The sequence below is a fragment of the Oncorhynchus tshawytscha genome, linkage group LG09, assembly GCF_018296145.1.
Source record: "Oncorhynchus tshawytscha isolate Ot180627B linkage group LG09, Otsh_v2.0, whole genome shotgun sequence".
Classification (NCBI taxonomy): domain Eukaryota; kingdom Metazoa; phylum Chordata; class Actinopteri; order Salmoniformes; family Salmonidae; genus Oncorhynchus; species Oncorhynchus tshawytscha.
This window is the reverse complement of record NC_056437.1, coordinates 9,926,772-9,946,998: the sequence shown is the minus strand read 5'-3', so window position 1 is coordinate 9,946,998 and position 20,227 is coordinate 9,926,772. Positions and strand designations below refer to the sequence as shown.

Below are 20,227 nucleotides of genomic sequence, written 5' to 3'. Positions count from 1 at the left end.
GTTTTCTTGGGTATTTTAAAGTATTATTATCATTCTTTTTGTACTTTTTACCCCTTTTTCTCGCCAATTTAATTTATCTAAATTGGTAGTAACAAGTCTTGTCCCATCGCTTGACACACTGATTGCTTAACCGTCATTGCTAGGAGGTCGTAAATAAGAATTTGTTCTTAACTGACTTGCCTAGTTAAATAAAGGTTAAATAAAATAATAACCCGGAAGCCAGGCGCACCAATGTTTTAGAGGAAACGCTGTACAGTTAGCCATCTAAGGTCAGCTTCCCTGCCCGCCACAAGGAGTCGCTAGAGCGCGATGGGACATGGACATCCCAGCCGGCCAAACCCGCTGGGTCTCCCGGTCGTGGCTGGCTGCGATGTGTTTTTTTTTGTGTAGACACCTCAGTAATGGACAAGGTACTGTCTGGATCACTAAGTTGTTTAAACACCTCCAAACAGGGGGGGCGAAATCGTGAAATTATATTGCAATTGGCTTTGAGACAGGGCATGCACCACCGAAGAAGAACACCCGGAAGTAAAGTATTGTTAAGAAATCTGATGGCGCGATTCTTCAAAAACGTCAACAGACTTTGATACATCAAGATTAATCTTCTAAAACGAGTGACAATTGTGTGAGTGTGACACAGCGTTACTGGTTATATAAAGTTAACGCTGGCAGATCAGATTTATCGTAACGTTAGCCGGCTGAAGTGGGTTGACAGCTAGACTGGCTATGTTAACTTTAGCTATTCTTGATCTCAATAATCGAGCTAGCTACTGTAGTTTGGTTTCATCCTTTGATTGTTGTTGATTTTGTTTATTTCAGATCGAAAATGCCCTTGTCTACTCAGTCTCAGACTGAAGGTGACAACTACGTCCTTGTAGCTAGTCTGGACAATGTCCGGAATCTGTCCAACATCTTGAAAGCTATCACCTTCAAAGATCATGCAATTTTCAATGCCACACCAAACGGGTTGAAAGTCACTGTGGAGGACTCTAAATGTCTGCAAGCCAATGCCTTCATTCAGGTTAGTGCAGGAATATCAACATACACTAATTCTGAGTCATTAACCATTAGATGGGCTGTGTTGTCATGTCTTGTTAATGTTGTCATTCTTTTCCAGGCTGAGATCTTCCAGGAGTTTACCATCAGAGAGGACTCAGTGGGGTTTCAGGTCAATCTGACTGTTCTTCTGGACTGTCTCACCATCTTCGGGGGAAGCACAGTACCAGGTAATGAAGAAGACTGTCTTGATATCCTTTCAGATCTCTCCTGGGTGATTTACAAAACAATCTGATATAGACTTTGCAGGTCAAAACGCCATTATTTTAACCTTAATAAAATCATCAGCTTTTTATTCTAGGAGAGAGTCACAGCCACACCTTTCATTCTAAAATGTGAACCTAAAAACATGATTAAAGCTACTGGGAGTAACTAACATGTCTTGTGTCTACTTTTTGTTGAAGGAGTGGCAACTGCCTTGCGGATGTGCTACAACGGATATGGCTACCCCCTGACCCTGTTCCTAGAGGAGGGTGGTGTGGTGACTGTGTGTAAGATCAACACCCAGGAGCCAGAGGAGCCCATAGACTTTGAGTTCTGCAGCACCAATGTGACTAATAAAGTCATCCTGCAGTCAGAGAGTCTGAAGGAGGCCTTCTCTGAGCTGGACATGACCAGTGAGGTCCTGCAGATCACCATGTCTCCCAGTCAGCCATACTTTAGGTGCAATACTAATACTGTGTTGTGTGTTTTTTAAATGAGGAAATCTCAAAATGGCATTGTATTGTAGCTAATTAAGGACTCTTAACTGTAGTCTCTGTAGCAGTCCATCCAAAACCTTTTGGCCTTTCCACCAAAAGGCTGGATACTCTTGACAAGTTCGCTGGTTGTACTGAGGTCATTGCAGCTACAGGATGATGGTCGAGGAGTATAATCTTTCTTCTCTTTATCTGTTTTCATGTTTAGGTTGTCTACCTTTGGGAATTCTGGGAATGCCCATTATGATTACCCAAAAGATTCTGACATGATGGAGCTGTTTCAGTGCACAAAGACTCAGACTAACAGGTACATTAACCTTCTATATACTGTATTATCATCATGTATTTGGATATTTGGGAAGTGTGGCACTACAGATTCCTGCATTTCCTAGAATCCCAAAAATGTGTACGTAAACATGGAATTAATTTACTAAATTATGTTTTTGCTGGTTGGCCACTCTTTGAGGGTATGGCTTTCACTGGGATAATTATGGTTTTGAAGAACATGCTAACTGGATTGTCACTTTGCTGATGTGCTTTTTGTCAGGTACAAGATGTCTCTCCTGAAGCCGTCCACCAAGGCCCTGGCTCTATCCTGTAAGGTCTCGGTGAGGACAGACAGCAGAGGGTTCCTGTCTTTGCAGTACTTGGTCAGGAATGATGATGGACAGATCTGCTTCGTTGAATACTACTGCTGTCCGGATGAGGAAGTGGAAGAGGAGTAGGGAGAATAGGAATATTGTTGTACAAGAATACGACGCTCAAATGTTTTAGATGTTATTCTAAAGCAAAACTGACCTTTTTTTTCCACTTGGCCCCGTTATTTGGATTATATTCCTTGACTGTGTTATTTGGATTGTATTCTTTGACTGTGTTATTTGTAAATAGTGTTGGCTCTGGTACATTTTAAAATGAAAATTATTAATTGCTAATAGTTTTTCGGTTTGCTTTCTGTGATTTAATGCTGCTCTCCCATTGTTTGGAAGTTTACAAGGAACTTGAAACAATATTTATATAATCAAAATATTCCTTCACTTTTGATAAATATTTGAACATTAGTATTGACAATAAATGTAAAACTGGTGCTACCACTGTAAACCTGCCGCTACCACTTTAGCTTCCAATGTGAAACTGGCGCTACCACTTTCGACTAGCAGCATCTTGTCTGTTCTCGCAATACAACTCCGCGGCGCTAGGTGGCGTCTGTTTTATGTTTGTCCTGCTCACACGTGTGTTGCCCTCGCTCTGTTCTTACGGTTCTGAGCCTGCGTGTCAGAAATCAAAATGTCGGCGCTCAAGAGAAAACGTGGAGGAAAGGGTCCAGGTGGAAAAGCAAAGAAAGTGAAATTAGTAGAAAATGGAAATAAACCCCAAACTACAGAGATGGAGCAGAACAAAGAAATCACCGTCCCACCACCCGTGTCAATGGTAAGTGTGTGTCAAACATGAAATTGCTAGCCACTTCGTTGACTTGGAAAGTTAGCTAATCGTTACGTATTTGTCTTGTATAAAAACAGCGACATAACAACATGGACTAATGTTACATGATTGTAGCGATCATCTATGAAACAATGTGTTGATGAATTGGATTTTGATTTCCAGGGTAAGTGGAGAAACAAAGAGCGAGTTCTTGTATTCTCTTCAAGGGGTATCAACTTCAGAACACGACATTTGATGCAGGACCTCAGGACAATGATGCCACACACGAAAGCAGGTTTGTTCCTGTACCAGTATGTGGGCAGAGGAGACGATGGATATCACGAGTCTCTTCTCAAGCCTAGTTTGCTACAATACATTTTTCCCATTAGACATCGCAAGCATTATAATGTCAAAATACGTTCATTTACTTATCAAATATGGAGTTTCGTTGAGCAACAAACAAAATGGACTCCGGTAACACATGGCCTGTATACTGAACAAAAATATAAATGCAACAATTCCAATGGTTTTACTGAGTTACATTTAATATAAGAAATCAGTCAATTGAAATACATTCATTAGGCCTTAATCAATGGATTGCACGTGACTGGGAAGGGATGGAACCATTGGTGGGCCTGGGAGGGCATAGGCCCATCTACTTAGGCGCAATAACCACACACTGGGGAGACATGCTCAGCCAATCAGAATGAGTCCCCCCCCCCCCAGCAAAAGGCCTTTATTACATACTCTAAAACAACATTGGAGGCTGCTTATGGTACAGAAATGAACATTAAATTATCTGGCAACACCTCTGGGGGGGCATTCCTGCAGTCAGCATACCAATGCCATACTTCCTCAACTTGAGACATCTGCCATTGTATGACAAAACTGCACATTTTATTTGCCTTTTATTGTACCCAGCACAAGGTGCACCTGTGTAATGATCACACTGTTTAATCAGCTTCTTGATATTCCACACCTGTCAGGTGGATTCATTATTTTGGCAAAGGAGAAATGCTGACCAACAGGGATCGTTTATTTCAGCTCAAACATGGGACCAGCACTTAACATATAGAGTTTATATTTTTGTGCGGTATACTTCCAAAAAAATATCTAAATAAAACATTTGTCAGTATCCGAAAACATATTGTTTGGAAATAATCAATGTATTGTTTTTGACCACCTCTTCGGGAAGATCACTGAAAACGTAGACTATATTGTCTACTTAATATACTTACATGAAATAGTATTGCCCTGTGTGCAGTATGTCTGAAACAATGGGTTTGGTATGACGTTCATACACTGTTATAGATGATAAGATCAATGGTCTTTTGGGACACTGTACTGCTGGATCCGCTGACCTTGGCCTGAGATGTACTCTTAAGGAGCCTACCTTACCACCTTATGGTCCAATGACCTTCTTTATATAATATCTTCAGAGGTAGACTGGTTCTGGCAGCCAAATACTCCCATCTAAACGTGAATCTGTTCAAAATTGCGCTACGGTTGTTGAAACACAAAGCCCTTTACTTTCAAATAACAAATGCTAGATAACTAAATGAACACAGGTGGTCCCTTCCGAAGACATGTTCTGTAACATGGCCATATGGATGTGTGGTAACACTAACCCTATAAAGGTGTGTTTTAATGTAATGTGTGTTAATGTTCAGACTGAGCGTCAGGGCTCTTGACCCCCCCGTACAGAAGACGCCTTTGTTCAATGACTTGTGTGTAATGGAACTGAGTCATGATCAAAGCCAACCTCTGTGTGTGATTTTTTATTGGAGGTGCCGACGAGGTGGATTTGGTCAAAAACGCTACATTCTATCCAGACAAATGTTTTCGGTTTGCTTGTACTTATTATTATTATTATTATTATTATTATTATTATTATTAAGACCTATTTAGGAATTTGCGTACCGGGGCATGATGACAGTTGCTCTGCCAAACTCCGTATTTGGTGAGTAAAGAACATATTTTGGCATGATGCTTGCAGAGCTGTTTAATGGGGATATGAATGGTAGCTAACTGGGCTACAGAATACTTCATATATTAATCTCCTCTGCCCAAATACTGGTTCAGTTTGTTCCTTTTTACATGTTTGTATTTTCTTATTTCAGTGATATTGATCACTGTATGTAGTTGGGTATAACCCGGGAGACTTGACCTTACTCTTACAGACACAAAAATGGACAGAAAGGACAAACTCTTCGTCATAAACGAGGTGTGTGAAATCAAGAACTGCAACAAATGCTTATTCTTTGAAGCAAAGAAGAAACAGGATCTCTATATGTGGTGAGTGTCAAAGTTAACATCAAATCCTCTCCGCCAAACACACAAAAGCATTCTCTTCCTGTCCCCTGACATGGCTTCCTGTCCCCTGACATGGCTTCCTGTCCCCTGACATGGCTTCCTGTCCCCTGACATGGCTTCCTGTCAATTGACATGTCTATGAAAATTTAATGATTTCAGTCACTTTCTTTTTGTATAGGGTTGCAAATGTTCCCCACGGACCATCTGCGAAGTTCTTGGTTCAGAATGGTGAGTGTCATTGCCTGAGTGAATTAATTGCATGAATTTGGGGCAGCAGGGTAGCCTAGTGGTTAGAGCGTTGGATTAGTAACCGAAAGGTTGCAAGTTCAAATCCCGAGCTGACAAGGTACAAATCTGTTGTTCTGCCTCTGCCTGAACAGGCAGTTAACCCACTGTTCCTAGGCCGTCATTGAAAATAAGAATTTGTTCTTAACTGACTTCCCTAGTTAAATAAAGGTAAAATAAAATATATATATTTTTTGTCTCAATCAAGTAACCGTGGTTAAACAGCTGTCGGTATCAAATAGCGGCAGGTAGCCTAGTGGTTCAGAGTGTAGAGGAGGCAGGTAGCCTAGTGGTTCAGGGTGTAGAGGAGGCAGGTAGCCTAGTGGTTCAGGGTGTTGGGTCAGTAACCGAAATCCCTGAGTTGACCAGATGAAAATAGAATAATGACCACGGGCTACAGCTGCATAATTTTTCACTCTTTTACTCTTCCTGTAGTCCACACACTCGCCGAACTCAAAATGACAGGGAACTGTCTGAAGGGATCCAGACCACTGCTGTCGTTTGATCCTGTGAGTATTGCGGTTTCGGGTCAATGGCAACACGATTCCCGGACACAGATTTATGCCTAGTCCTGGATTAAAATGCAAAATACATTGAGAATATCCTGATCGGAGTCTGGGACACCACCCCATAGTGTAACGGAATACTCTTGAAACTAACTTCATATGGGCCTCACCATCAAGATGTACGGGAATACTGTTTAATGAATTTATGTTTCTATTTATTTTCAACCCAACAGCAATTTGACACGGAGCCTCATTATGCACTGCTGAAGGAGCTCTTTATCCAGGTTAGTTTCATTATCGCTGCAGCAGAGATATTTGGTCCCAAAAATTACAATGCGAGAACCATTATTAGTTGTTTAGCTTTTCTTGTGCCGTTGTGATCAGTTCAGAAGTGAGTTTTTGTGTTTCTTTTGTAGACTTTTTCAACTCCCCAGTACCACCCTAGGAGCCAGCCTTTTGTGGACCATGTCTTCACATTCACCATAACAGACAACAGGATATGGTTCAGAAACTATCAGGTGAGTTGAACTAACTGGCTCCCCTTTCCATTATACCATGTGTGGTCAATGTGTGTGAAATATAATATATTCTCTGATCATTTCGAACAGCGTGTTGTAACACTCCCTGATTTAGAAGTAATGTTCTCGAATGGCCAAAATTATTAATGCAACATGTGTTTTGACTTATTTCTGTGTCCCACAGATCATTGAGGAAGATGCATCGATGGTAGAAATTGGACCTCGCTTCGTCCTGAACCTCATCAAAATATTCCAGGGGAGCTTTGGCGGCCCCACACTCTTTGAGAACCCACACTTCGAGTCTCCGAACACGGTAATATTTCATTTGATTCCTAGTGGACTCCCCACCCTACATCACTGGTAGATCAAACCTTTATCTTCAGTAGGTATAGAATAACAATGAACTAAAGCTGTCTCCCCTCCCCAACAGTACTGGTGACTGTGATCACTTAGTTAGACCGTGTACTGTTGGTGATGGGGCAGTCTTCAATTATTATGGTTACATTTTTCTAGATCAGATTGGTTCATTGTTGTTCTGTCTCCCCTCCCCACAGCACCGGGCATCTGATCACTTATATTGAGACTAGGAAGACCATAACTAATCACTGTCCCAGAGTAATTCATTGTTGTCTCTATCTCCCCTTAGCACCGGCGTGTGATCCGCATGGCCACCGCCTCCAGGCTGAGGGAGAAACAGATGGTCAAGGAGCTCCAGAAGCTGAAGAGGACGGAGAACAAGGAGGCGGTGACCAGGGACGTGACCGATGACGTGTTTGCCACGCCGGCTGAGGAGAGGCCAGTCCACATTGAGCTGGAGGCTCCTGCAGCTAAAGTAGTGAAGAAGAACAAACACAAGGCTTTCAAACGACAGAGGAAGCAGAATCGTTAGGCTAGAGACTGGTTGCTTTGTTGGGTCTTCTAGATGTCATCTGGAAAGTGATTACATTGGTTCTTTGTCAATTTGTCCTTCCTCAATTCCATGTCTCTTAATTTTCAAAACTCAAACGAGAAGTTTGAAGGGACCTAGAATCTTCTCCACTGCGTTTAGAAGGAATCGGGAAAAGACAAATTAGGACATTTGTTTGGCCATAAACTGTGAGGATTGAGTCGACCATCAAGTCTGCAGCCTGTGAAGGGCCATTTCAGAATACGGCGTTTATGTGTTGAATGTTGTTTTTTTGTTGTTTTTTTAGCTGCAAAAAAAAGTACTAAAGCAACTTTGTAACTTCTGTTGTCCATCTTTTCTTACAGTTAAGAAATAAAGTCTCGATTTTAGTGTTTATTTCTCCTGTTCATTCCTGAACATGTCAGTTTGATTTACAGATGACTGGACCGCCTTTGACTTGATACCTGTGTTAGTAACTTGACCAACCTTGTCAATATCGATTGCAAATTTAATATAGTTATAATATCCATGTCAAAAACACTTAACAGAGATGTTGCCACCTCTGCGCTTTCGTTCACCAAAGCCTAAAGGAGTGTGTCCACAGGTATAGAAGGAAGCTAGTCATTCCACTGCCTAAAAATAGTTAAGCACCCATTGCTGGCTCAAACAGCCACCCATTCAAATTTGCTGCCTGTTCTTAGTAAACTGAGAGAAAAAAAATGGACCAAATACAAGGCTGTTTTTCAGAGAAGTTAACTTGACTTTCAGCATTCATATACAGTAGAGAATGGCACTGAACTTGTACTGCACTGACTCCGACTTCAGGTGATTGGGTAAAAGAAATGCATAATAAGATAGTCGGAGCTGTATTGTTAGATTTTAGTGCAGCCTTTTGAGCATACATTTCTTTATTGAAGAAACTCACTTGCTGTGGCTTTACATCACCTGCAATCACATGGAGAGCTATTAGCCAATATAACCTAGTGTTTTTCAGTGAAAGCTTCTCTAACATCAGATACATACAGTGTGGTGTCCCTCCTGGTGGTTACTTTTCTCGATTTGACATTTTAACAAATTACTTACACAAAGCTAGAATGAATGTAAAGTGCATTCCAAGTATTCAGACCCCTTGACTTTACCCACATTGTTACGTTAGTCTTATTCTAAAATTTATTAAATTGTTTTTTTCTCCCCTCATCAATCTAAATCAAATTTATTTATATAGCCCTTCGTACATCAGCTGATATCTCAAAGTGCTGTACAGAAACCCAGCCTAAAACCCCAAACAGCAAGCAATGCAGGTGTAGAACCAAGGAATACACACAATACCCCATAATGACAAAGTAAGAACTGAAATATCACATTTACTTAAGTATTCAGACCCTTTACTCAGTACTTTGAAGCACGTTTGGCAACGATTACAACCTCAAGTCTTCAGGCTTAGCACACCTGTATTTGGGGAGTTTCTCCCATTCTTCTCTCTGCAGATCTTCTCAAACTCATTGTTTTGAGTTCCTCGGCGGACAAACTGAATTGGTCCACCCACACAGACAGCGTTGTGAAGAAGGCGCGGCAGCGCCTCTTCAACATGAGGCTGAAGAAATTCGCCTTGTCACCAAAAGCACTCACAAACTTCTACAGATGCACAATCGAGAGCATCCTGTCAGGCTGTATCACCGCCTGGTACGGCAACTGCTCCGCCCACAACCGTAAGGCTCTCCAGAGCCTGAGGTCTGCACAACGCATCACCGGGGGCAAACTACCTGCCCCCCAGGACCTACACCACCCGATGTCACAGGAAGGCCATAAAGATCATGAAGGACAACAATCAACCGAGCCACTGCCTGTTCACCCTGCTATCATCCAGAAGGCGAGGTCAGTACAGGTGCATCAAAGCAGGGACCGAGAGACTGAAAAATAGCTTCTATCTCAAGGCCATCAGACTGTTAAACAGCCACCACTAACATTGAGTGGCTGCTGCCAACACACTGATTCAACTCCAGCCACTTTAATAATGGGAATTGATGGAAATTGATGTAAAATATATCACTAGCCACTTTAAACAATGCTACTTAATATAATGTTTACATAAACTATGCCACTTTGTTTACATTACTCATCTCATATGTATATACTGTACTCGATACCATCTACTGCATCTTGCCTATGCTGCTCTACCATCACTCATTCATATCTTTATGTACATATTCTTTATCCCTTTACACTTGTGTGTATAAGGTAGTAGTTTTGGAATTGTTAGGTTAGATTACTCGTTGGTTATTACTGCATTGTCGGAACTAGAAGCACAAGCATTTCGCTACACTCGCATTAACATCTGCTAACCATGTGTATGTGACAAATACATTTGATTTGATTTGAACTCTTGTCAGGTTGGATGGGGAGAATCGCTGCACAGCTATTTTCAGGTCTCCAGAGATGTTTGATCAGGTTCAAGTCTGGCCTCTGGTTGTGCCACTCAAGGACATTGAGACTTGTCCTGATGCCACTCCGGCATTATCTTGGCTGTGTGTTTAGCGCCGTTGTCCTGTTGGAAGGTGAACCTTTCACCCCAGTCTGAGTACCTGAGCGCTCTGGAGCAAGTTTTCATCAAGGATCTCTGTACTTTCTAAATTCATCTTTCCCTCGATCCTGACAAGTCTCCCAGGCTCTGCAGCTTAAAAACATTGCCACCAGCATGATACACCGTATTGATGTTGCCAGGTTTCCTCCAGATGTGACGTTTGGCATTCAGACCAAAGCGTTCAATGTTGCTTTTATCAGACCAGAGAATCTTGTTTCTCATGGTCAGAGTCCTTTAGGTGCCTTTTGGCAAACTCCAAGCGGGGCTGTCGTGCCTTTTTACTGAGGAGTGGCTCTCGTCTAGCCACTACCATAAAGGCCTGATTTGTGGAGTGCTGCAGAGTTGTCCTTCTGAAAGGTTCTCCAATCTCCACAGAGGAACTCTGGAGCTCTGTCAGAGTGACCATCGTGACCAATGTCACCTCCATGACCAATGCCCTTCTCCCCCGATTGCTCAGTTTGGCCGGGCGGCCAGCTCTAGGAAGAGTCTTGGTGGTACCAAACTTCTTCCATTTCAGAATGATTGAGGCCACTGTGTTCTTGGGGACCTTCAATGCTGCACACATTTTTTGGTACCCTTCCCCATATATGTGCCTCGACACAATCATGTCTCGGTGCTCTACGGACAATTTCTTTGACCTCATGGCTTGGTTTTTGCTCTGACGTTGCCTGTCAACTGTGAGACCATGTATAGACAGGTGTGTGCCTTACCAAATCATGTCTAATCAATTGGATTTACCACAGGTGGACTCCAATCAAGTTGTAGAAACTTCTCAAGGATGATCAATGGAAACGGGATGCATAATGAGCTCAATTTTGAGCCTCATAGCAAAGGATCTGATTTTTTTAAGTAAATAATTATTTTTTAAATGTTTATGAATGTGCAAATATAAAATATATATATATATTTTATCATTATGGGATATTGTGTGTAGATTGATGAGAAAAAATATTTAATCAATTTTCAAATGTATTTAAACAGGTATGCCAGTTAAGAACAAATTCTTATTTACAATGACGGTCTAAGAACAGTGTTAAGGGGCAGAACGACAGAATTTTACCTTGTCAGCTCTGGGATTCAATCTAGCAACCTTTCGGTTACTGGCCCAACGCTCGAACCGCTAGGCTACCTGCCGCCATGCTGATCCTTAGAATAAGGCTGTAACATAATAAAATGTGGAAAAGGTGAAGGGGTCTGAATACTTTCCGAATGCACTGTATGTGGTTGATTACACACATGTCGGCACCCAAAGCCAGTGACCTCCCTGAAATTCTAAATAAGGAGTACAGTCAGTATCAGAATGGGTGATTCATAATAAACTTGTCTTTAAAACATCTACAACTAAAAGCATTATATTTGGACCTAAACCTCAACTGGAGTTGTGTATAAAGGGTGTGAGTGTTGAGGAAGATAAACTCCTAGATGCAACATTGGACGGTCAATTATCATGGTCAAGTCATATTGACAAAGTTGTTGTGCAGTTGGGGAGGAGTCTGTCTGTTATTAAAAGATTTTCTGTGTTTTTTTACAGAAAAATGAACTGTACTAGTTGTTCCGCCTCTGGTCTTGTCCCATCTTGATTACTGTCTAGGCAATATGGTCAAATGCAGCAAAGAAAGACCTAGCAACGCTGCAGCTGGCTCAGAACAGAGCAGCACGCCTTGGCCTTAATTGCACATAACGAACTAACATCAACAACATACATGCCTGTCTTTCCTAGTTGAGAGTTGACGAGAGATTAATTGCTTCTCTTCTAGTTTTTGAGAAGTATTACTGTAATGAAAATTCCAGATTGTCTGCAGAAACATTCAGCTCAGACACCCAGACATACCCCACAAGACATGCCACCAGGGGTCTCTTCACATTCCCAAGTCCAAAATGAATTCACTGCAACACCAACATTTCAGTCTGTCTGAGGCGGCAGGTAGTTGGACTAGTTAGAGCATTGGACTAGGAAGCAAAAGGTTGCAAGATTGAATCCCTGGGCTGACTAGGTAACATCAGTTGCTCTGCCCCTGAACAAGACAGTTAACCCACGGTTCCTAGGCTGTCATTGAAATGTGTCATTGAATTGTTCTTAACTAACTTGCCTAGTTAAAAAAAGGTTTAAAAAAACACACAGTATTATACAGAGCCATGATTACATGCAACTCCCATCTCCAGTTACTCAAGCAAACAGCAAAATTTACTTAATTTTAAGGCTGTCTGTGAGGGGACACACACAAACACACATGATTTGTGTGACTGTTCTTGTCTATCAGTGTTTTGTAACTTGTCATGTTTTTTGTGGGTCCCAGGAAGAAAAGCTGCTGCCTCTGCAAAAGCGAATGGGTATCCAAATATGCACACCAAGGTGGATTTAAAATGTTAAGAATTGTTGCTGTCAGTTTCACACCTATTTTTTTTGTCATATTCATAATCAACAGAAATCAAGCTTACAACAATTTTCTATAGGACCTTTTTCTTTACGAAAAGACTGTCCATGATAAATTACGTCATATTTAAGCGCGTAGTCACCGGCAGATTGACTATTGACCAGTCCACGATGTGCGGTGTTTTTCAAGCTGAGATACAAGGACAAACTATGCATTTTTAAGTAGAATAAATATTACATTTATTTGTAGATCTGTCCACTGCTATTCATAACTTTCGGTTACTGTTATACTGAGTTTTCCTGTTTTGAGGACAGAGAAGGCTGAGCCTTTTAGCTAGCTAACATTAGCAACAGGCCAAATCGTGTGGATTTCAGCTAGCTGAACCAGCTCAACTCAAAATGAAGTGTCATTACGAGGTGTTGGGTGTCAAAAGGGACGCGACTGATGATGATATGAAGAAGGTATATCGGAAATTAGCCCTGAGATGGCATCCAGGTACAGTAAACCTTGTTGCCGTGTATTTAACTTGCTAGCTACATTAGCCAGCTAACGTTAGCTATTAGCTCACTGATCAGAGAGGCCACGGCCAGTGACCTCATTGCTAGCTAAACTGTAATCGGTGTGGGAGACTGACAAGTAATACAAGATAGCTAGCAGTAACGTTAGTTAACTACCACCAGTTAGTTCGCACTGCTTTTCCACTGGTGTCATAGACGTTCTCTCTTCACCAAACATGTGATGTTTGTATCTTCTAAAGGTATTATTTGTTGGAACATCTTAATTCCATTTCCAGATAAGAACTTGGACAATGCAGATGAGGCAGCTGAGCAGTTCAAACTGATCCAGGCAGCCTATGAAGTCCTGAGCGACCCACAGGAGAGAGCCTGGTGAGAAACAACTTCAGCCTCATTATCCAAAGTAGTAAAAGTCTTTTGACTGAGATCCATTAAATTGTAAATTGTTTGGAGTATCCAAGATGACCAGTGTGCTGGAATTCCTTCCTATATGAGATCTAACTTTTTAAGGCCAGCACTTCGTATGGGAATAAGTTAATATTAGTGACCAGCACAGATCTTTTGTCTTTCCTTGATTCCTTGCATTGTCCCTCCTTGTCTCCTTGACAAAGATGGTCCAAGTTTCTAGCCCTTGGACCTTCTCCTAAAATGCATTTTAAGGAGGAGAGAATGCAAGGAACTGGTGGAAACACTCATTTAGGAAGAGTCAAGAGCTATAGTAATGCTAATACTGTGCTTCCCGCCTCTCGACTCCTGTCTCCAGGTATGATAACCACAGAGAGGCTCTCCTTAAAGGTGGGGTCAGCGGGGAGTATGCTGATGAAAGTGTTGACCTTGTTCAGTTCTTCACTGTCACCTGTTACTCTGGTTACGGGGATGAAGAGGAGGTGAGTGTGACAGTCAGGGAGGGAGCATCTCTGTCGGGGGGGAGCAACTGCATCCCCTAGTGAGTTCAGGTTCTTTGTGGACCCCAACCCAACTAGTTGCCCATCCCTCTTACTTTCTACCAGCAGAGGGCTGCAGAGTAGTACTCTGACATTATAATCCACTCTCGGCCTCCCAGGTCACAGCGTGTACTAGCATGTCTCACTGTGTGGATGTAGAAATGTAACAACACACGTGTATAACAGTAGAATAATGATTGTTACAGTGTAGTGTTTGCTGTGCAGAGGATCCAATCCTTTTAGGTCTCCCTGTTTTTTTTCAATGGGACAAGCAGGTAAAAAGTGGTTTCCCCTCTCCTTTTCTCAGGGTTTCTACACAGTGTACAGGAACCTGTTTGAGTCCATAACTACAGAAGAGATGGATCACAGTAAAGAGGAGGACGAGGATGAAGATGAGTTTCCTTCGTTTGGAGACTCTCAGAGTGACTATGACACGGTAACGTTTGCCCTTGTTAAACAGACAGACAGATTATTTATATATATATATACAGAAAGGTGCACAAACTTCATCTACTTTTGTGTTCAGTCTCTGACCAATGCTGATAGTGTTCTGGCGTGAATAGAGTCATGGGCAGTAACTTGCTTTAACAGTGTCTATCTGTGTAACGTCAGTTTGCACTATGTTTCAGCATGGTTACTGTATTCCATTCTGTGCTCTTGCTTAATCTCAGAATGGTTCTATAGACAGAGTTGATTTCTGTGAAATAACATTTGTCTGGTCCGTCACCATTTGGATATTTTGCACATTGGGATATATCACGACATAAGTCATTGTGTCATGATGATGATGATGATGATGATGATAGATATGTTGATTAAATGGCAACATCATATAATCCCATAAGGTTTAGCACAGGGGTGGGAAAACTTTTAATCATAGACTCCCGTTCATAAAACACTGTCTGTGTCTATAGGTAAACCTTTTGGCTCGAGGTCCACATTGAGATATGGAAATTCAACGGAGGGCCGTACAGATGAAATAGAAACCCTTCAAGGGCTGTAGTTTGGCCAATGGTTTAGCAGCTCCACACTAAAGCCTATAACCATCGCCTGTACTGTACCTACCTCTCTGCTCCCTGAGCTGTAGTCATTGTCTATAGCTCTCTGCTCCCTGAGCTGTAGTCATTGTCTATAGCTCTCTGCTTCCTCCTCTCCCAGGTTCACCTCTTCTACGCCTACTGGCAGAGCTTCTGCACACGGAAGAAGTTTGCTTGGAAGGAGGACTATGACACGAGGCAGGCTTCCAACCGCTGGGAGAAGAGGGCCATGGAGAAGGAGAACAAGAAGGTACTGTTGTGTTTTTGTTTTTGGCCTTACAGTGAGGCAGTAGTCTTAGAGAGGTGGACCAGCAGCCAGAAGGTTGCTCGCTCAATCCCTGGGCCCGGACGAAGCAAAAATGGGAATGGAACTGAACACTCAGCTCCTGCCGTTGTGCCCTTGAGCAAGGCTATTGTATTCTAAGTGCCTGTGTTCCTATTCAGCCAGTGCATATGTAGTTCATACATGTGGTATGAGCCACTGAAGATTGGCAAAACTAACTGACTGTTTTGTTATGCTCACAAATGTTAGGAAGTGAGACTTCGATTAAATGTGAGCCAAGCGCGTTCTTTCAACACAACAGATCTGAATGGACCATAAAGTGTTCTTCTTCTAAGGTTCGAGACAAGGCCAGGAAGGAGCGCAGCGAGCTAGTGCGTCAACTGGTGGCGTTTGTGCGTAAGCGCGACAAGAGGGTGCAGGCCCACAAGAAGCTGGTGGAGGAGCAGAACGCTGAGAAGGCCAAGAAAGTGGAGGAGCTACGACGCAAGCAAAAGCTGTCCCAGGCCAAGTGAGTTCACATAGAAATATGATATGTAGAACATATGCCTCTCCAACAAACAGAAGCTTTCACAGGCCAAGCGAGTGTTGCTGACCACATTGCAGTTGGACTGCACAGAATCACTGATCTATATACTTGTGTTAAAATAACCTCACCTTAAACTGATCCACTCAGACATGCTAAATGTCAGACTGCTGTCTAGATGTCAGGCCTCTGTCACTGTCTAGATGTCAGGCCTCTGTCACTGTCTAGATGTCAGGCCTCTGTCACTGTCTAGATGCCAGGCCGATGTCAGGCCCCTGTCTAGATGTCAGACCGCCGTCTAGATGTCAGACCTCTATCTCCTCTCCTAGACTGGCGGAGGATTACAAGGAGCAGAGCTGGGTAGCCATGTCTGAGATGGAGAAGGAGCTGCAGCAGATGGAGGCTCAGTACGGAAAGGAGTTTGGAGACGTGTCAGAGAGCGAGGAGGAAGACCAGGGAAGAGGGGGTCAGTACAGAGCAGACCTCTCGCATAGTAACTCCGGTCTCAGACTGTGAAAACACCAACTCACTCTGAGAAGGGCTAGATATTTCTCCATACAGTAGCAGACATATCTTAATCTACTGTAACTTCTGCGTGAGTAGTAATGACAAGAATGGATCGCATTTCTAGCAGTTTGCCATGTCACGTTTAACTGTGGGTGCGTTCATTTACCACCAGATTTCAAAGCGTTTTACATTGGTTTATGTGGTGGTTGTTCTTCTCATACAATGACAACAGTCTCCATGTAACACATCTGTTCTCCACAGATGAACAGAAAGATGAGACCGAGGAACTCCTGGATGACTATTATGATGACCTGTACTGCCCTGCATGTGACAAATCCTTCAAATCAGACAAGGCGTAAGTAGTGAGGTCGTGTTCATTAGGGCACACAATGGAAAACATTGCAAAGCAGTCTGCATTGGAAAACGAAATGTTCATTTCTTACTGGTCAAATCCAGGTATTCCCAGTCAGTTTTCTTCCTTTTAGTGCAGAATGAACACAACCCAGTTCAGTTCGTCACGTGTTATTTTTTTTGCACAGAATGAAGAATCATGAGAAATCAAAGAAACATAGAGAGATGGTGGTATTACTACGTCAACAACTGGAAGAAGAGGATGAGACCCTCGGTCTGAAGGATGAGGATGGGGAAGAGGAGGATGAAGAACTAGAAGAAGCACCAAGACAAAGGTAAGTTCAAAGATGTATTTTTCTCCATCCAAAATATGAGAAACTACTTGGATGTTACTGTTGTCATTGGACAATTTGCCATTTATAAAATAGTGTACAAAACATTAGGAACATGAGTCAATCTAAATAACAGTCAAAAACTGACACATATTGAAGGGGATTTTTAAGATAGATATTTGGTCTGCGTCTCAAATGCTGATGTTGCCTTTCGGCATCTAGGGTGGAGCGGTGTTTATCAGACCATGATCCCCCCCCGAAAATCTGTCTTCTCTACTATATGGAGATAGATTAGTGTCTAAAATAAGTTTCCTGATCTGTCTTATCTCTCGGATATAAAACAGATACTTCAGAACATCCTTCCTTTTTAGATTTTTTTGGGGACCATCTTTTTATCCCTGTATGAAGCTCTAATTCAATGAGTTTCTATGAGCTAATATCAGTAAGGCCAAATTCAATGTTTCCTGCTATTCCTTTTTTTTTTTTGTGACTTTTTTTTTTTTAAGGGTTGTAAAATGGCTAAAGGATCCTTGGGTATGACCATCTTAAAACAATTCCATATGTTAGCTTAACCTGTCTCCTTGGGTATGACCATCTTAAAACAATTCCATATGTTAGCTTAACCTGTCTCCTCCCCTTCATCTACACTGATTTTAGAATTGGGTTTAACAAGTGACATCAATAAGGGATCATGGCTTTCACCTGGTCAGTCTGTCATGGAAAGAGCAGGTGTTGTTAATGTTTTGTACACAGTGTGTAAACAGTGGTAGGTGAATAACGTCATTTTAACGTCCAGGCTGTCTAAAAAGCAGAAGAAGAAAAAGAGACAACAGCAAAATGGGCGGAGCCCCACAGAGGAGGTAGTCGGGAAGGATGTGGCCCCAGAGCCCCCCACCACCCCCACAGAGGAGGTAGTAGGGAAGGATGCGGCCCCAGAGCCCACCTCCACCCCCACAGACAATAGCCCAGAGTGCCCTCTATCAACACAGACCAGTGGTGAGGCAGAGGACCCCCAGCCTGCCTCGGAGCACCAGCAGGCAGCTGCGGACAAACCCTGTGAGGACCCAACAGAAGACAGACAGCAGGAGGAAGACCTCACAGCCACAGAACCAAAGAGGTGACCTGACCTACCACCATCTTCTATCAAAACTAGTGACAGGATGGAATTGATAGTATTTAGGATAAAGCAATGCATCACTAGCCTGGTCCTCGATCAGTTTGTGCTGTCCTGAGTTGGCAAGACGGCAAAACCGACTTGGGACCATGCTAGAGCAATGCTGATATAATCATTAGCTACTATACAGGTATGTTCATGCATTCTGACTTGTAACTTAAAACATCTTTATCAGCTCTGGAAAGACTAAGGTGAAGAAGAATGGAGGAAAGGACAGCAAAAAGAATGTCCAACCACAGGGAGGAGTGGAGAAAGGAGGAGCAGAGGTTTGTACCAGCCACAGCTACCGGTCCTTAATTGATTAATCAATCCAGGAGGGGTTTATACTAACCAGAACTTGGTGCCCTTAATTGATTAATCAATCCAGGGGGGGTTTATACTAACTAGAACTTGGTGTCCTTAATTGATTAATCAATCCAGGGGGGGTTTATACTAACTAGAACTTGGTGTCCTTAATTGATTAATCAATCCAGGAGGGGTTTATACTAACCAGAACTTGGTGCCCTTAATTGATTAATCAATCCAGGGGGGGTTTATACTAACTAGAACTTGGTGTCCTTAATTGAAATGTAATACAATGATTTCATTACCTTGTTTAAGGCTGCTTAAATGCATTTCTCATCGACTTGAGTTAAAATTGCCCGTTTCTAAAAGTATTCACAGGTGTTTTTGTTGTCTTTTAACTCCCCGAAGGAGCTGAACCTGCGCTGTGTGACCTGTCACTATGAGTTCTCTACCAGGAACAAACTGTTTGACCACCTGAAGACAACAGGACACGCTACAGCCGTGTCACACGGTGGCAGTGCACCCGCCACGGTCAAGAGCAAGAAGGAGAAGAGGAAGAATAGATGATGGGGGATACAAGAGGGGCCAAAGACTAACACCAGCCACTGGGCTGTAGAGATGGACTACTGTCTTACTATATATTATAGGAGGCCACTCATGGTATTGAAGGCCTGGATTTGTTTGTTTTTTAATGTTAAAGATTGTCTGAAAAGGAGTTGAAGACTGTCTGATTGCTGTTTTTAGGTTTTTGCATGTTAGAAAACAATCAATACATCCAGTCATGGAGGACTGGACGTTGCCTGGTGATCCTGCGTAGCCAACTCTTATGGTCGTTGTCATGCCAAATGACCATAGCAGTTGGTTTTGCAGCACAAACAGATCTGAGACCTCCGGGCTAGACTGGACAAAGGAGTTGAGGATGTTTTTGTCTGGCCAGCCTCCACACCTTCTGTGTCTGGAGGTCTGTATCAGGGTTGCCCCCTAGAGATAATGTAAGGAAGTGAGCCAAGTCCAACTGATATCTACTCCACCCTTCCAATATGACCATGTTAGAGGTGCTGCTGCCACTGTACCTGCTCAGAAGTACATGCTGCAGAATTCAGCATTGTGTCGACGTCCATTTTGTGTCGACGTCCATTTTGTGTCGACGTCCATTTTGTGTCGACGTCCATTTTGTGTCGACTGATCCTTTGACGTTTTGGTCAGAGACATTAAAGCAACTGGACGTTAATTCCTGTTTTGAACGGGTACTGTGATGCTGCTGCTCACTCAACTCTATATTTATTCAAATAACAATCTGACTCCACTCCACAGCTTCCACTTTCTTATAAAAAAAAAAGATACTGCATAAAACACTGACACGTTTCATTGAATTTGCCTGTAAAGAACAAGGCCCTCACGCTGTTAAAGCTCTCAATTCAACACTTTATTGACAACGGATATTTGTCAGGTTATTTACCTTCTGTGACGAAGACATGTTTTGGATAGAAACAGTCAACGTGGTGTATTGGGAGCTTTAGTGTGTGGGCCTTGTTCTTAATTAACCCAGAGCCTAAGGATGTGCATATAACTAACTTTTCATTGAATTTGCCGCCATGTCTGAATAAATGGTTCGTGTTTATGGCTCACTTCAAATCTA

General features: G+C 42.4%; 3 protein-coding genes across 4 annotated transcripts; all 3 read left to right on the top strand.

Moving 5' to 3' along the window:
- Positions 1-226: 226 nt before the first annotated feature.
- rad1 (RAD1 homolog (S. pombe)) lies at positions 227-2,686 on the top strand. 2 transcript variants are annotated; one of them, XM_042326493.1, is made up of 6 exons: positions 227-410; positions 820-1,021; positions 1,118-1,226; positions 1,461-1,719; positions 1,963-2,061; positions 2,302-2,686. In XM_042326493.1, exons 2-6 carry the CDS (start codon positions 827-829, stop codon positions 2,477-2,479), a joined length of 840 nt encoding a protein of 279 aa, XP_042182427.1. In that variant the 5' UTR covers positions 227-410; positions 820-826; the 3' UTR covers positions 2,480-2,686. The 2 variants fall into 2 exon arrangements, with proteins under 2 accessions (XP_042182427.1, XP_024286623.1); XM_024430855.2 differs by lacking the exon at positions 227-410 and adding an exon at positions 429-625.
- A 328-nt stretch (positions 2,687-3,014) lies between these two features.
- Positions 3,015-8,077, top strand: bxdc2 (brix domain containing 2). The gene is made up of 9 exons (XM_024430854.2): positions 3,015-3,182; positions 3,357-3,468; positions 5,354-5,468; positions 5,665-5,714; positions 6,207-6,280; positions 6,511-6,561; positions 6,694-6,795; positions 6,980-7,108; positions 7,442-8,077. The coding sequence occupies exons 1-9, from the start codon at positions 3,039-3,041 to the stop codon at positions 7,682-7,684; spliced, it is 1,020 nt and encodes a 339-aa protein (XP_024286622.1). The 5' UTR covers positions 3,015-3,038; the 3' UTR covers positions 7,685-8,077.
- A 4,686-nt stretch (positions 8,078-12,763) lies between these two features.
- dnajc21 (DnaJ heat shock protein family (Hsp40) member C21) lies at positions 12,764-20,227 on the top strand. The gene is made up of 12 exons (XM_024430851.2): positions 12,764-13,132; positions 13,431-13,524; positions 13,916-14,039; positions 14,404-14,532; positions 15,255-15,383; positions 15,752-15,924; positions 16,269-16,405; positions 16,708-16,801; positions 16,986-17,132; positions 17,926-18,246; positions 18,479-18,569; positions 18,997-20,227. The coding sequence occupies exons 1-12, from the start codon at positions 13,036-13,038 to the stop codon at positions 19,153-19,155; spliced, it is 1,695 nt and encodes a 564-aa protein (XP_024286619.1). The 5' UTR covers positions 12,764-13,035; the 3' UTR covers positions 19,156-20,227.